Raw genomic sequence first — 18,237 nt, forward strand, 5'->3', positions numbered from 1 at the left:
TTTATCTATGTTTTAAGTATTTTTACTTTACCCAATAAATGTATGTGGTGTTTTTAATTTAAATTTTTTAGAAAACTGAAAGTAAGGATGTTGTAAAGTTTAACTTAATTTTTTAATTGTACCCTCTTGTAGATGCGGGAAAAGGAAAATCTGAAAATATTTTATAGATGCCTGTGATATCTTTGGATGCAGTTTTTGTTATTAATATCTGTAACTAGTTATTTTTTCTTATAAAAAAAACAATCACATGTTTCATTTTAGATTTTGGAATCTTCTCTTTTCTCTGTTATTAATCTTTTTTTTCTTATTTGAATGATAGAAGTAAAAAAATACAACTAAATTCAAATTTTCACGAATTTTAGAATATGATAAAAATTAAGTTTTTAAAAATATATACTTGATTTTGTAATATCTTATTTTGCAGGTTTCTGTAATTATTTTTTGTATGTTCCTAATTGAATATGAAAAATGAATATATATGCATAAAAATGAATATATATACATAATGTTTAATATGTTTCAAATTCAAAATGAATATATTTTGAAAAATTTATGAATCTGGTTACATTTTTTAATATTCCCTACCTGAATGAAGCAGTTTGCTAGTAAGATAGTCAGGGAATAGTAGATCGAAGGTAGAAGACGAATAGAAAACTAGGTCAATTTTCTCTAGTTAATTGTGCTTCAGCCTTAGTGTAGCAAACTTAGTGGTTTATTTTTCCAGAAGTATTATTAAGAATGAAAAAAACTATATTTTAATTAGTATTACCCTTCTTTTTTTTTTTGAAAATATATACTGGAAGATAATTCTATTTTCCTAATAATTTCATCATATTAAAAATCAGTTTAATAGAAAATGAAAATAAGCATTTATAGAGGTCAGTCCAGAAAGTAATGGGAACGGAATAACTACTCTTTTGGATGAACAACAATAAACAAAGAATAACAATTCAAGACCCCTTAGATTGGATATCAGGTATATAAAAAGACTCTTCTCAGTTGAGGTCTGGCCTTTACCAGGTCTGCATTATTCTTTTTGTGTCTTTATCCTTGTGCCTCATCCCCCTCCAAAAAAAGTTTAACTAGTTTTGAATAATGTTATACCATGAAATTCTATGTGAAGCTCAGTGAAAGCGGATTAATTTTGAAGACAGCTTGTAGACAATCATCAGCACAGTTGCACAAATGGTAAAGGGCTTTCAAAGAAGGCTGTGTCAATGTTGAAAATAGACAGCATTCTGGGTGTCTTTCCAAATTGAAATGTGATGACAGTGTGAATGTAATTATGTTGCTTCTGAACTGTGATCAACGATTAAATGACAGAAAGTTAAGATTTCCTAAAACAATTGTTTGGTAGGAATTGCAAAACACTAATTTCAAAATTTTGAGGGAAAAGGAACATTATCTGTACACTGACCAGGAAATTTTGTTTGTTGTTAGTTGAACCTGATTTCTTGGATTTAGTTATCACAGGAGGTAAATTGTAGATATTCAGATGCAACCTAGAGACAAAAAGATAGTGCTGAATGTTGCATGACCATATTGCCTCGCCCAAAGAAATGGTGCATGAACAAATCAAACCCATGTTGACCATTATCTACAGTGCTAATGGATGATCTGTAAAGAATTTATACTACAAGGCCAAATGGTGTACCAAATTTCTGTGTTGAACTTTTGGAACATTTGTAAGAAAATGTTTTTATATACATTGTCGTGGATTGCATCTTCTTGGATTTTCCACCTTAACAATGCACCAAGTCATTCATCCCTTGCTATGACAGAGTTCCTGGCCAAAACATCCATTGAAGACCTTCCATATCCACCCTAAAGCCTTAACTTGGTTGGTGGCACCTTGTGATTATTTTTATTCCCCAATTGAAAATTTGGTGGAAATTTTGCTATTTTGATAATAGAAAATATTCTGAAAATGACGATGGAAGGCCTGAACATAACACACTATGACTTCAAGCATTGTTACAAAGAATGTCAGCGTTGAGACTGTTATATGCATTCTCAAAGGACATAACTGAAGAGATAAAACTGCTTTGTATATCATTTCAATAAATATTTTTTTATAAAATAATTTTCATTTCTTTCCATTCGGACCATGTCTAAAACAAAATCTTAAGATGGAACTACATGAGCATTGATTACATAAATCATAATTTAGATATTTTAATTTTTTTTAAAAATGCACACATTAAGCTATCAATGCTTTTTTAGTTATTTAAATTCTCATATTAAGTTACCTTCATCCTTATTATTTAAATGTACTGTTTTTAAACAAAGTTTGTTATTTTGTTAATACTGCTAATCGTGCAATATAAAGATTCATCACCATCATATTGATGTAATTACCAAAAGGTGATTCCATTTTCATAATTTGTTCACATTAAAAATCAGTCCTCTAAAGCTTCACTTTTTTTTTTCCAATTATAAGTATGTACTGTAATTATGTACAGTAGTCCCTTATCAGCATGTTAATGTCCCTTACCAGCATATGTATTCATTAGCTGAACATAATTTTTATCAGGAAATTGAGATTATTGTATTTTTTCTATGTTTGCTCAGTATAGTAATTGTAAATCAATTAATAATCATGATATATATGTATATATAAGCACAATAATACAGAGTGAAGCATATGATGATTTTTGGTTGGTTATTGTACATGAGGTGAGGGATGAGAAGGTAGGTCAGTGGGGACTCCACTCTTCACTAGCTGCCATTTCAATCATCTTACAGCTATAATGCTGCACACCATGCTTTCTGTAAAAGCATTCTTTTCAAAAACAGTGATTCTTTCGTGTTAATGCGGGAAAGACTTCGTCAACATTTTAGTGTTGGTGACCTCAGTCCAAGTTTTCTCATAATACAATCATGTTCTGGATGGAGAATTTCAGGAGGACAGCATCAGCTTTAAAAACCCATTGGGAAGGCCATTAGCTGTACAAACACTGGAAAACATTAAACAGATGGCAGACTATTGAAGCTAGCCTTCAGTATTCAGTGCATCAACAATCCTCTGCTCTGAACATTCCCAATCAAACTATCAGCACTATCTGAAGAATATCACATTTATTTATTTATTTTTTATTTTACAAGTAAATGTTTTTTTTTTTTTAAATTAGCTTCTTTATTTTGACTTCAGTTTTCAATCTTGACTAATGATCAGAAACAACACAGTTTTTTCAGAGTTGATGTTGGAAATAATGACTGAAAACAGTAATCCCATGATTAATCCCATTAATTGATATATTTATATAATGATAAAGTTTATTATATATAAATATACCTATATAATATAAATGTATTCAAAAAGCCTTTTGAATACATTTATGTTACTTACTTATCTTGTACGTAGATTTGTCTTACTGTTTTCTAACAGAGCATAATTTTTTGTACGTATTATTAAAATCTTGTTATTTGCAGTTTTACTTTTCATGGTAATTGTTAGAAAATAATCTGTGCTGACATCAAAGGATTACTGTACCAGTGGAATTAAGCTGTGTTCATTAACTGGAAACATTTGATAGAAATATTTTTACTTTATTGTTTATGAAAATCTATCCCATAAAATTTAGCATCAGTTTTCGTTGGTGTTTTAGATTAATAATTTAAAACACAGTTAAATTTGTGCTAAGTTTTTTTATTAGTGATTGTTTTACTTAGGAGTTCAAATTGCTGATTAAATATTTTCATTTATTAATTCATTTTTTACTCATTTATCATTTATTACCATTTATCATGAAATTTAACATGGTGTTGTTATACTTTGGTTTCTTTTTTATATTCTGAATTTTATGGGCTTTAATAGTAAATTAAGCACTTTTTTTTAGATGTAACATTAACCATTTGATTACTGATTTTTATTACGTATTCATTGATACCACATGATTTTCTGAAAAGAATTCCTTTGTTTATATCACAAAACTGTCTTCATTAGCTGACTATCATACCATTATAGACTGGTGCCTCAGATGGACATTGCAAGGTTGTGAAAAATGCTGTTTAGTCAGAATTAATTTCTATTATGAATTTTGTTGAATCTTCATTTCAATTTGCTTTGTCTAGTTTGTCATTATTTCAGCAATCCTTGCTCCAGTCACGTAAACAATCATTTTGTGTAATGAATGCAGTTTACAGTCTTACCTAGGATCATTAAGTAAATTTATTATGCTACTTTAATTAAGTTGCTATACATTGACTTGTGAAGATAATTTTAGTATTGTACTGCCTCAAAATCAGCTGTAAGCACAATTACAGCACAGCAGCTGGTTTTCCGTGATCTCAGCTTTTTTAAATATTTAAGAAATTTGAATCAATCAAAATAGGATTCCACGCTTTTATATATAGGGAAACTCAGACAAAAACAACTAGAGAAGTATTTTATTTATTTATTTACTCCGTAGGCAGACATTTGCTTAATTAATTAATTATTAAGATAATTTTTTTTCTGATGATGAGGATGAATAAGTGTAAGAAAACTATAAGAAAATGCTTTTCTAGACAGATAAATAAAAATAAATGTTTGTTTGAAGATGTGGATTGGTTTAGGAGTTAAAAACATTTTAATAGAAACAAAGTATGCAATAATGTTAAAAAGCATACATTCGGCATGCTTTTTAAACTGTGTAAGATGTGATTTTTTTACAGAAGCTTTATACTATTATATTTTAGGAGGAAAATAATAAATTAATAGTAAAGAGAATTAAAATTGTTTAAAGAAATAGTGTATATGATTATGGTAAGGATGCAAGATAAAAAATATGGCAACTTCTAAAACTGAACACCATAATAGTGGCCAGTGCTGCATGTATCATGATTACACTAAGTGTAGTGGGTATTGTTCATCAAGTTTTAATTGAAATGAAAGTATGAACATTTTTAGCACACTTTTGGTATTAGTAAAAATGATATTCCGTACATTGGGGCTTTTGCCCCACTATAATGAAAATTGATTATATTTAGAATTAAATTTATAAAAAATAGATAGCCAACCTTATTTGGAAAATGATATGTTTAGACCAAAAATTTCATCTTTGGTCTAATGTCTCGGAAAATTGTGGTATCATTGTTTTAATATTTAGCTTTTGTTTTTGTAAGAATTTTGTAGAAAACATATTGAAGGACTACATTTATTTTTTTTGTAATGTCACCTATAACTATATTAAAAAAAACATTTTTTATGAATTCAGTGAAAAGACTATGAAAGCAATCTCATGTATTTTACTTAAATATTTAAATTTTTGATTACATGAAATATAAAATCTATTTTATGATGAACTTGTTTTAAATTTTTCATGTATTCCACAATTTTTTTTATTATACATTCATTCATAGCTAATTTTAGTTTTTCTTTTTTTAGGTAAGGTATTTTTGTATTGATAAAATGTAATGAAGAAATTTAATAATTTTTAAAAATTAATTCTGCCAACATCTAAATTTTTTACATACAAATTAGTTAATTTTAAATTTCTTTATGTAGTTTTCCATTTTGAATATTTTAATGCTGGTTCCTTTTTTACCTCATTCCCAACACCATTGTCCTAACGTAAATTAAGTTTTTAAACCAAGTAATTTTCATTTAAATAGATTATTTTTATTTAATTTAGTAATAAGTAGTATTAAGAATAATGAATGATAATTGCTTTTATTTTTAAGATATTTGTTGATTTTGATCACTTGTATTTAATGTAATTTTATGTTTTGCTTCATGTTGATGTTGTTAAATATGTCTGTTTACCAATTTGTATACAGGATGTTTTAGGATGTTTCTGCCATTTTTTTATAAGGCATATCCGTTTAACAAAATAATAAAAAAGTTCAATAATGTAGGTCTGCAAACACTTTGTTTTTTAATTACATCTAGCAAAGGATTTCACCCAGATGACTGCTCTAAAGCTCAAATAATATGGCACTAAAGTTTTATGGACATAAATTATTAAGCAAAATTAGTGGTTTAATTTACAATCTTACATGGAAAATTGAAAAAATAATAATAATTATTATTATTTTCTAGTTTGGTATAACTTTCCAAATTTTAATTGCGTTTCAGAAACCCTCCTCTGACTTGCCAAGTAAAACATCAGTTTAATTCTTTTATGGGTAGTGTATTTTTCCCATAATGAGTTTTGTTTTATTTAAGTTTAATCTAAAAGAAAAAAATTATAATATTCTAATAATATTTGATTTAAAATGTATTTATAGTAAAGTGATTTTTGGCCCACCCAGATACTACTTACAGTAATATTACATTAGCTGCTCAAACCAACCACTGCCAAATATCAGTGGACATTTCAGTGTGATTATTCACAGATATTAGTGCTTTCTCTAACATTCTTGAACTGGGTTTTTTTGGATTGTAAGCATGATTCTGTATAATTTCATTTTCATTTTCTGATCTTTGAGCAAATGTTTATTATCTTCATGCATCCTCATATGTTATGAATCTGGCTGGTCATGCTCATGTTCCTTGGCTAGCCTATCTACATATTTGTAAATTTTTCAATGAGTTACTCAATTTTGGGGATTATAAAATTAGTTAACACTTCATCTTTTTAGAAATATATGTGTGTTAGTGTAATGAGAGGGACGTTTTAAAATCTGGAAAGCTCATTTTAAAGGAAATTTTAGACGTGCAACCCTCCCTGGAAGTTAAGATATACGAATTGAGTCATGTGCAGATTAAGAACATGAGGTCTCATCAGAACATTTATTATTAAATCACACCACACATTTATTGAAAAACAGTATTGGAAATTTGATTCTGAATTTCTTTGAGGATTGCGATCATATCAAAAATGAATACTTATATGTTGATGTTACTCTGTTAGTGAAAAATATTTGCAAGGCTAATGCATTTTTTCAGTGATTAGCAATAACTGATTTAGCACAAATCACAATCATGTTCTTTCAGAGTTGTAATCATAGTACAGTTATTGTTGTACTGAATGGAATTTACAGATGTACAGATAATTTTTGTGTGTTGTTGAAGGGCTTTGCTATATCACTAGCAAAATTTGTTCTTGACTGCTATTACTTTCCTGTTCTAAATTTATATGATGACCCTCTTTTTCTAGTTTTTCATGAATCTGCAAATGTCTGTTTTTGCAGTTAGAAAGTTGTTGACAAATCCTCAATAACTTCTCTCGGATTACTGAAATACCTGTATATCTTCATATGACTTATTTGTGAATTCATATGGCATGTTTCTGAATTATCATTCCAAATCATTAACTAATTTTAAGAATTCAAAAACATAATACTGTTCAAGTACTGGTTATTACTTGACCAAAATCAAAATATTGACTAAACCAAAATCACTAATAAAAGTTTGTGTACTTGTTTATTATCACACTGCCACTTTTTTTATGTAACGTCTTCAGAGTTCATGAGAAAATGAATAATAATGTTTATTTAAGGTTGAAAAATTACATTTTTTAATGAAAAATAAAAATTACAAATCACCTCATAAATACAGCATAAATTCATAAACACAATAAATCACACTTTCAGAGGATAAAATTCGCAAAGATATTGAGAGTAGAATTAAAAATATTTTCACAGTTTCCAATTTTTTTATGCCACATGAATTCAGCTAAATAACTCTCCAAATTGTGACAGGCAATGCTACAATGTTTTTTATCACTCCCTAATTTGAAAAACATATTTTTACTGATTTTACAACATTTGTCATTAAAAAAAGATAGAAAGTGGCAGTGCAATAACAATAAGGTTACGTTATTAATAAGTTGTATATAATATGCATATTTAACTTTAATTATACGAGGTTAGCGGGCAAAGTGAGCATAGATTATGTTTGGTTAGGTTATGTTGGTATACATACGATTCGTTGGTACACAGAGCCAACATAATTCAATTAATGTAACCTATACTCGCTAACAAACATATTTTTTGTTTAATACATTGTGTTTGTCAAAGAAACTCCATGAAAAAAAATTGAAAAAGTGGCAGTACGATAACAAATTTGTACTCCTCTGTATTACATTGAACTTTAAAATCTAACCTACATGAGTTCAGTACAACACCATACAAACTAATTTTAACCTACGGCGCATGTTTTGAAGTAGAACATAACTCACTAATATTATGTAAACTAACACTCTACTTGCTTAACAATGCATTTAAAGACCAATAAAACATTAATAAACTATTAGAGAGAATTTAACACTCATTTGTAGTGCAAGATTTCCAATATTGTTTATTGTTTTTGTTTTCAATAAAAATAATTTTTTTTAACTTTATTTGATTTTTATTGACTAATTACATTAATTTCTTAAGAATTAAATTCTATGTAAATTTTTATCTAAGCTAATCATTTTGTTGTTGACAAAGTAAATTTATGCCAAACCTAGAAAAGCATGACTTTTAAACAGTTTTCTCAGAAACTTCTGAAATATAGTTCTGAGAGTCAGTTTTTTACATAAGAACCTATAAAACCAGAACATTTTTTTAATAATTTGTGTCCATTGAGTTTTAGTATAGCATTATTTAGTGCAGGAAATCTGGATGAAATATTTTTAGCTATAACTAAGAAACAAATTGTTTGCAGAACTATTTTTATATGAACTTTTTTCACTATTTTGGTGAGAGAAATAATTTACTTAGTATAGCAGAACATACCTGATATTTCATTAATTATTACTAGTCTCGTATATTACACACATTTTTAATTAACTACTGTATAATTGTTGTTTTTTTTTCATAATTAATCTTTTATAAAAAAAACACTGCTGTTTCATAAAAAAAATAATAACTATCATAGTTTATGTATTTGTAGTTATATATCAGTTTGTATACTTAACTGTTTTTTATTATAGTACCATTTATATTAATTACAAATGGAAGTGGAAAGGATATCTTCCAAAACGTGTTTCCTAAACAAAAATCACAAAAAAATAAAGTTACAAAAAATAAATTAAGAATAAAATTCTAATTACTGAGTGAAGAAATATTGGTAGTAGCCATTGATGTTATTTATAAAGATAAAAAATTAAAATATTAATATCCTAACAATTTCAAATGTTGTACACATATATTGCCGAGAAGTTTAAAACATTTAAACTGAATCCAAGAATAACAATGATTTCTACAATGTATTGAAAAGATTATAAATGTCAGCCGTACTTTTTTACATGTTAAAACCTGTTTATTGCATTAATGGCAAGAACAATTATTTGGTTATAAAGAAATCTCTAGTCAAGTCTGACAAAGCTGTATTGTCTGTATTGATATTTTTTCTTCAGCCAATTTTAGCTTGACAAATAATTTGCATTATGTTTGAATGATTTAAAAAAAAAGTAAAATTGAAGTTAGAGATATAGTATTCTTAAAACCTACCCTTCCATATGGGTACGAGTTGTTTAATGGTTGGCTGTCAGAATTAATAATGGGCATGACAAATAACATTCAGTTTATTTTTTTGTATTGTTAATGACAGCACTCATGAATTAGTTTTAAATGCCTAAAATTTTTCGATTGATTAATTTTTTCATATAGAATTATCATACTAATGTGGGTTTATTTAATAATGGTTTATCCCAGATTCACATGATCGTAACCACGTTTTGAGTGAAATTATTAAATACATCAGCACACTGTACTGTATATCCATAAATGGCTTCAAAATGTAATTGATTAGCCATTTTTAATGAGCTATGAACATTTAATAGTCCAATAAGAATAGAATAAATTTTTTCTTTTACTAAAATAGACCATCTTAAAATACCGTAAGTATGTGTGATGAAATTAATAATAAATAAATAATAATTAATAATAATAAGATAAAAATGAAGATCAGACAAAAATTGTAAAATTATATCTCTGTTCTATTATAAAATCTATTTATGTGAATTTAATAAAACTATTTTTTAACCATGACAGCCTGTTTTGAGCAATATTTGTTAAGAATGTAGAATTATGTATATTTAATAGCATTTAAATATAATTATGTTACAGAATGCTAATTATTTAGTTTGATATAAAGATAGTTCAGTTTTTGTTATATAATTATATGCATAGTAAATAATAAGAGCGCATCTCTAGTGGATTTATACATTTATAAACTTTCATTTATTCCTTTTTTAATCTTTTTTTTGTCAGAAACATTGTGATTCAATTGTATTTGATTAAATATGATATTTAATTTCACAATATCATATATGTCAGTTCGAACAATTATCAACATATTTAATCGCATGATGATTTGTAATTAAATCTTGTGTGTGTGTGCACGCACGTGTTTGTGCGTATGTGTTACACTAGGGCTAAGCTAAACAACTGCTGATAATGTATATCTTTATACAAGCTGTTAAAATAAATTAGGAAAACTATGTGAAGGAACCTATGATGTATTTATATAGATAATAACTGCGTTGCCAATTAATCTATTCATCTCTGATTGTGTTAATAATGTTTGGTAAACTATCAAACAGTCCTACTGATAATATATTACATTCAAATTTATTTTTGATCAGTTTTTTGAGAAAGGGGTAGCTTAAATTGGAAATTAGTTTGTAGTTATTGAAGAGAATTACATGGTCTGGGTCTAGTTTTTGTAATGAAAACATGTTTGTAAAATATTTAGAATTTGAAAAATTACATTTTATTGTTAGAAATTCATTCACAACCTTTATCAGACAAGACAGGTTAATGTCCAAATCATGTTTTTTGACATGTCAAAACCTGAGGATATCTTTAAGAATAGAATGATAAATTAGAGAGATGAATAGAAAGAATGAATTTTTTTTGTGCCTATTCTTGATGTTACCGTATTGTTTTATACGTGAACATCTCGGTTAAAAACTGTAAATTTTCCCTAATTCATAGTACAAGTAGTTTAATTTAGTGGATGAAAGTTTTTTACATTAATAAAAATTCAGATTTATGAGTGAAATCTAAGGATACTTTGTTAACAGGAGCTTGACTAAAAGTTTGTTTATATACTTTCCATTCCGCACAATTCTAGGGATATATAGAGACATTCTTTAGAAAACTTGAATCAGTTCCTAGACATTTTCACTCTCTCAAATGATGGGTTTCTAGTGGAAAAGCAAAGATTGTTTTAAATATATTAGTTAAAATGCCTCACTTCCCAAACGATTGGCAGGAGCCCACTACATTGAAGTAGCCATGAAACTAACTTGAGTAGTTTATTTGCCTTCCATTGTGGCTTCTCTTATAGGGCCGATTGTATTCAACAACATCGATGTCCCTTTCCTTATTTATGAAAACTGCTTTTCCAATGCAGGTTCTATGGTATCTCCTCAGGATTATAACCTGGTGGCATACAACCTGTATGTGGATAAGCCTTTCATTTTTTATTCAGTTCTGTATACTATGGCTGATTGCTTACTGAATAAAGCCAAGCTTGCTGGTCTCTACAGCCAATATCAGGATCAAATAAATCTTAAAGGTGTTCTGTTTTTGTTGAACGTTTTATTTCAATGGGAGATTATAGGGATTTTCTTAAGTATCTTCATTCCTTATGTGAACAAACTGCATTGAAATTTTTAACTGAATTATCTCTAATATGACTTAGTTGGGAACTCTGAAATGGAGTTATTACTCGGTAACAAATATTAAAAATATTGAAGTCATCATAGAAATACAATAGATTAATACTTTTTAAACATTAAAATGAATTAGGAAGGTATCACAGAAACTCCTCAGATCTCATGTACTTGTTCAGTATTAGAGAAAGCAGTTTTATTATTAGTAAAAGTTAGTTAAACTAATAAGTAAATTAGATATTATTGTTGAGTTATACAGTATTTACCACGTTAATCGGCTTAATTATTAATTTTGTTGGTTTTTGTGCTCATCAAAATAATAATGCTAATTAAAATAAGTTAAATGCTAATTCACAAAAACATATTGAAAAAAGCTGAAGGTAATGTATTCTTATTACGACCATGTACTTCAACTGCACTGTTATGATAAGTATTAAGTCAGTAGTCATGCCTAACCTAACAGGCATATTCACATTCTTACATAATTAATTTATTACATTTATTCTCCCATATTGGGGCATCCATTTTCAATCTGTTTTATCAGCCAACTTGTACTTGTAAATAATTATAATGGAATTCTTTCGTTCACAAGCGTTTTTAGAACCATACACTCGGTTAAAATTATGATGCTATGCACTTACCATAACAGTATTGTAGAACATGTGAATCAATGCAAAAAATTATCTTTACTAAAAGTAGAAATGGCTTTTTTATTTAAATTATCAAATTGAAATGTACTATTAGAAAGTATTTTTCAAATGTGTAAAGTTGTAATAACCTGACTCTTTTTATATTCCATTAGTAAAGTTATGGGATATTAAAATTGCACTACCAGGTAAACAGGTGAAAAATGGTGTACTGTTTGTATGTCACTCCAACAGGTTTTTTTCAGATAAACTATAACTTTTTAAAAATAATGAAGAAAAAGAACATTTTGAAGATATGACTTCAAACTAGCATTTTCTTTCTTGACTTAACTGTAAGAGAATATATTTTGAAGAGTTTACATGTGGATCTGGGGCCATTCAAGTTATAATATTTTTGAAAATAATTCAATTGTCTATGTTATAGATTTGTGTTTTCATGAAGTATATTTAAAATTAAGAATATTTGTAATGCTAAATGTTGTCAGTTTTTGTTTTATTTTGATTTTTTTTGTAGCAGCTTCTATGGGCACAAATAAAGTTCTGACTGGAGATTTAGACAGCAGTCTTGCTTCACTTGCTGAAAACCTCACCATTAATAAAGGAGCACAACCAAATAAGTAAGTTTTTTTTTAAATAAAAAATATTTATGTAAATTCAACTTTTACACCTTAGGTAGTTATTATCAGCGTATAGTTAAAATCATATTCAATAAAATAAATTTAAAATCACTATTTTTTGTCAAACTGTTAAAAATGACGGATTATTATTTTTTTTATTGAGGCTTCCAAATTTCCAATGCTGAATGATGAGTATTCAACAGTGTTGATTTGTTCAGGTTGTCTATCGGGTATTTATTTTTCTTGAGCATACAATTTTATATTTAATTCTAACATAATTTAATAAAATATTGTTCTCAAAAAAAAAGAAAGCATTTCATAGCCTTAAATGTATCTTATATTTCATTTAATAAACCAGTAATATCTACAAAAGTGACAATCACAGAAATGTTATTATCAGCAAGTTAAATTAAATTACTCTTTGTCATTCTTATTGCAAAAATAATAATGGATTAAAAATTGATAAATAAAAAGTTTTTCTTTATTATTAATAATTCTTCGAACTGCTGAAATTCTAAACTAAAATTCATTATATATCGTTGAGTTTTTGTTCTTAAAAATAGTTATGTTGAATTTAAAAGATAGAAAGTGTTATTATTTAAACCAAAAAAAATAAATTTTTAGTATTTTCAGAATAGTTTATTGAAAAATGTTATCCATTCTCTAGTACTAAAATAATAGATAATATTTTTCAGGGGTGTTCAGTGGAATTCTCCAAAGAATCAAGCAAAGGTTGGTGGACCTACTGGATGGAGCCCACAGCCTATGGCTGCAACCACTGGAGCAAATTATAGGCCTATGGTAAGTCTGTAGATTATTATATATTAAAATAAGATTTTTTTTTTATATTTGAACTTTTTTCTAAAAGTTAACAATAATTATTAGTTACCACTTAATCATTATGACTCATTCATTTTTATTGTTAGTTTTTGGCTGATTTTGAAGTACTGAGGGAATTATACAAAATCTTTTATTAAGTTATGATGTTCGAGGTATGTGGGTAATATTATTTTACATCATTCAATTCAGTGCTGTTATTTCACAGAAATGCTTATTAGCATATAGTTTTGTTTTTCTTGTATTATTTTAAAATATCTGTATTTATTAGTAGTTTTAATTTATGATACAATAGTGATGCCAATTAAAAATTTTAATAAAATTGATTGTATTTAACATATTTTGGAATTTTTCAGCTGATAATTTTTGTAAATTTTTCATTTTTTGTAAACTTTTAAATAAAAGTATTAGTCTACTGTTCAGATATTTTACTTTCATTTTTTTTTATCCTCACATTGCCGTCAACTGTTGCAGTTAGACAACCCAAGTTAGGGTGCAAAATGTTTTAGGTTAGCATAAAATATGTTTTCATTTATTGCGTTGGCCGTATCAATATTTTATTTTTTTGCTTTTTATTACATAATCCATGGTTCTGTAAAGCAATTAAATGTTATTTTTTTAATTAAAATTAAACAATTTTTAATGTCTGGAAATAATTTAGGGTACAGGACAGTCTGTGTGACAAAAAAAAATGTTTTGATATAATACTAATTTTATGTTTCATCTAAAATAGAACTATTTATTTTATATTCTCTCAGTATCGAATGATATGTGAAGAACACATTGCAGCTTTCTTTCTTAATTTCATTGGTCTAATTGGTTTAATTTTGCTCTATAAAGTGATATGATTTTAACTTACAACAAGAAAGGTACTCTTTTTTTTTGTCATAGTATTACATTTTTAATTACAGTTTACTCATTTTGTTTGTATAACATGGATATGGTACCATAAAAAGTCAATGTTTTGAATTGATGTTTTTGTTGTACAACTTAGTGCAACAAAAATAATGTCCAGTAAAATTATTCTTATAAAGAATAAATGATTACTTTTTCAGTCAATTATTAAAAAAATATTACATGTGTAATTTTTTTAGGACGTATAACGTTTTAGCACATGGTTTATGAATTTTCTTATGCTTGTGTTTATTCAGTATAAAACCCCAAACTTTTCACTGTTAATGTGTACTCTTATTTAGAGATCTTAAAAGATACAATAAATTCAGAAACTATAGAAAATGTAAATAAAATGCAATTAAAAAAAATTAAAATGAAAAGTTTATGCTCTATTATTTTTAAAACACCTGCTATGAAAAAAGACCACAAAAATCATATTTCTACAGGCTGTTTAAATCGGAGTAGAATCTGGGTGACATTTTTGTCATTTCCTACAATTAAAAGTTTGTAGGAAAAAAGATTTAAGCTTTAAAAAGTCCTAAGTATGTCAATAATAAAACATTTAGTATCACCATTGTATACATTTAGTTTAAAATTCGCCTGTATTACAATGCTTAATATCCAGTGATTTAGACCACTGATTTAATTATTAAGTGCTACATGTAAATTTCATTTTAATTTCTGTATGTATATGTATGTTATCAAAGCACTAAGTTGTTTAATTTTGTTGTTTAATTTATTCTATAATTTTAACTTATTTAGATTATTAATGAATTGTTTCATTTATGATTAATAATTTTAGTTTTATTTAAATTTCATCAATGGTTGTATAAAGTCTGGAAAAGGTAAAAAGGAAAGTATTTTGCATTAAAATGAAATCTGTTTTTGGTATCTTCATTGAATTATGTGTAATATATTCATAAGGTAATGACATAGTTTTTTGTATAAACTGGAGTTCTCGAAATTTTGACTGTTAAAAATAAAACATGACAGTTTGTGCTACATTTGGACTTCTGTTCATGGTAGTTTTGAATTGTGTTCAATTTCTTTAATATCAACATATCAATTTCCCTCTTTTTTCATGTGTTTTTACTTAAAAATGGCTTTTGTTATTCTGTCTGCACAACATCATTAATATTATTATTTAATAAAATTAATTTTTCAATTGCAGCTTTAATTTTTTATTCACGTTTAGTAGTTTCATGAAAATCCCTGCTAATCAGAATGCTTTTACATCAGTGAGTGGGATAAAAAAACATACTTCTTTAGTTTTATCATTTTAAATTGAATTTTATCATACTTGCCAACCATTTGCTGTGTTCTGAGAGCTTTTAATTGAAATCAATTAAAATATTATATGGTGATATTATAGTATAATATTATATGGTTATATGGAATCCTTTTTGTTGTTTTTCTCTGATAAAAAAGCCAGAGGAACCTATCTTGACATAAATATTTCTTAACAAAAATGTTCTTAGTCATTATCACTATTTAACATTAGTTATTCATAAGAGAAATTCATCCAACATTATACACTGATTGTCAAATTTGATTGATTCATTCATAACCTCTCCACCATACACTTCATTGTCTGCCTGTAAATTTTTACAGGGAAAATGTTTCCTTTATTTATAAATTGAATTTTGCTTCAAATTTAGAATTTTCTTCTTTTTTTTAATCAGGGGGAAAACAATACTTTATTTATAAATTCACAAAAAAATGTATTAATACAATAGGGAACTAACTAAATAAGTAAAAGGATGTTTGCTTTACTTTATGGATGTCCCTTAAATTGAAGGGAAATAACTGATATTTAATTTCTATTTACTTTAATAGCTGCAAAGGTCATGTGGTTAGAGAATAATAAAATATTTATTTCTTATTGTTGGCAAGTTAAATTTTAAAATATTTACATAAGTTATAATACATTTGTCTGATGTATAAAAATATTTTTCTTTTGAACTGGACCACATATAAAACTATTTTAAATATGTAGTTCTCATTAACAGTGATTTAGCCATCTATAGATTAAAAAAGGGGGAAGAGAATTAAAGAGTAAAAAATTTGAGAACTACTGCATTCCTCTTGGAAAGAATAACAAATATTGAAAAGTTCTCATGTTATTAAATAATTTTATGCAAAGGAACAAACTTTTTATTTTTTGTTAGAAATTCCTAGTGCTTTGATAATATATTTTTTCATAGTATGCATATTTAAAAAAAGTTTTCTTGGCTTTTTAGAATTATATAAATTTTATTATTGCAATATTGCTTTTAATTACATTATTATTTATCTTCTTGCATATGCAGCAGTGTATTATTTAGCCAAATATTTTCTCTTATACTCAGTAGATTTGATTTGGTTACAAAATTAGTTTTTTTTGCTTTATGTTTGTAATAGGATATTTTTTAACTGATGTATCAAAAGTTGTTCCTTTAATTAATTATTAAGTTTTACGTTCTTTTTCCTTACATTTTTTGTTCAGCTTATCATTATTATTTATGATTTAAGTAATTATTTTATATCGCGTTTGATATTTTATTCACTTGTATTTTATCTAAAATGTTTTGTTTTATACCATCCATTTTGCATATATGCCAATAAGTTTGAAGGTTAATATGTTACTTTTCACTTTGTTGCTAACATCAATTTCAATCAAACTTTGGACAATCATTATTTACTAATCGAGCAAAAACACTGTGTGTGTTAGACATTCCTACTGTAACCACTGTGGGAGTGGTGAGGGGGTGAAAGTCATAAAAGGTTAAAGTTCTGAAACATTTGGAAATATACAAGAATAGTTTTGAACATTACAGTTTGGAAATTTTCTAGAACATAGATAAAAATGCTTTGACAAAAGAAAAAAAATTGCTCCAGATTGAATTCTAACCAGGCTAGATTTCAAATGTTAAATTCAACAAGAAGGAATGCTAAGAAGATTTATGTTTGTAGTGAAAAATTTGTGAGAATTTTCCTATGAAAAAAGAAATTGATGGGTGTATGAAGAAATTAAATGATCTCAAGCAGTGCTGGTTATATAAGCTAGTATTTTATAAAAAAGGGGATTCAAGTGATCCAGAAAATTATACATGAATAGGTCTTTTAAGTTCCATAGCCAAAATATATACATTAACCCTTATGGGCTTTACTAGAGGTCATTTTCAAAACCTCAACAAAAGGCGATTACTTCTTGGCGATTACTTATTGCAGAGAAAGGTACTTTAATGCTAGACTTTAAAAAAATTTCCTTTAAAATGGCATTATAATAATGGTTATGTGTTGGGTAAAGTTAACAAAAAACACACAGCTCGTATTTGCCAAAAGAAATTGGACTTTAATTATGTAAAACAACTGAACTTATGTTAAAGCATAACCTTAAATTAAATGAAATTAGGAAATAAACATAACTTAATTTTACATAAGAAATATCAACTGAAATCAGCATATCAGTAATAATAATATTAAATGAGAAAATACATGAATATACATTTTTTAAATACACAATTTAACAAAGCCTGAAAACAAGAGAACATAAAACACCTTACTTTCAATTAGATACTTAAAACATAACATCAATAGAAAAGTGTAACTGGAAAACAGTTGCACTACTGACATATACTGTAATATGAAAATTAGCAATGAACAGATGTCATTAACTTAGAAAAATAAATTAAATAATTCCAGTATAAAAAGGAGTTAATTACAATA

The 18,237-nt window shown here is 26.8% G+C and overlaps 1 protein-coding gene across 11 annotated transcripts in view; it reads left to right on the forward strand.

Moving 5' to 3' along the window:
- lap (phosphatidylinositol-binding clathrin assembly protein lap) overlaps positions 1 to 18,237 on the forward strand; it is a 333,775-nt gene that overhangs the window by 282,090 nt on the left and 33,448 nt on the right. For 10 of the 11 annotated variants that reach the window (XM_075371951.1, XM_075371949.1, XM_075371943.1 and 7 more), the window contains 2 exons: positions 12,696 to 12,798; positions 13,494 to 13,599. In XM_075371951.1, the coding sequence (XP_075228066.1) occupies positions 12,696 to 12,798; positions 13,494 to 13,599 (209 nt within the window). The remainder of the gene's footprint in view (positions 1 to 12,695; positions 12,799 to 13,493; positions 13,600 to 18,237) is intronic. The other variant, XM_075371944.1, reaches the window with a different exon arrangement.

Source organism: Lycorma delicatula, chromosome 7 (genome assembly GCF_047948215.1).
Source record: "Lycorma delicatula isolate Av1 chromosome 7, ASM4794821v1, whole genome shotgun sequence".
NCBI classification, from domain to species: domain Eukaryota; kingdom Metazoa; phylum Arthropoda; class Insecta; order Hemiptera; family Fulgoridae; genus Lycorma; species Lycorma delicatula.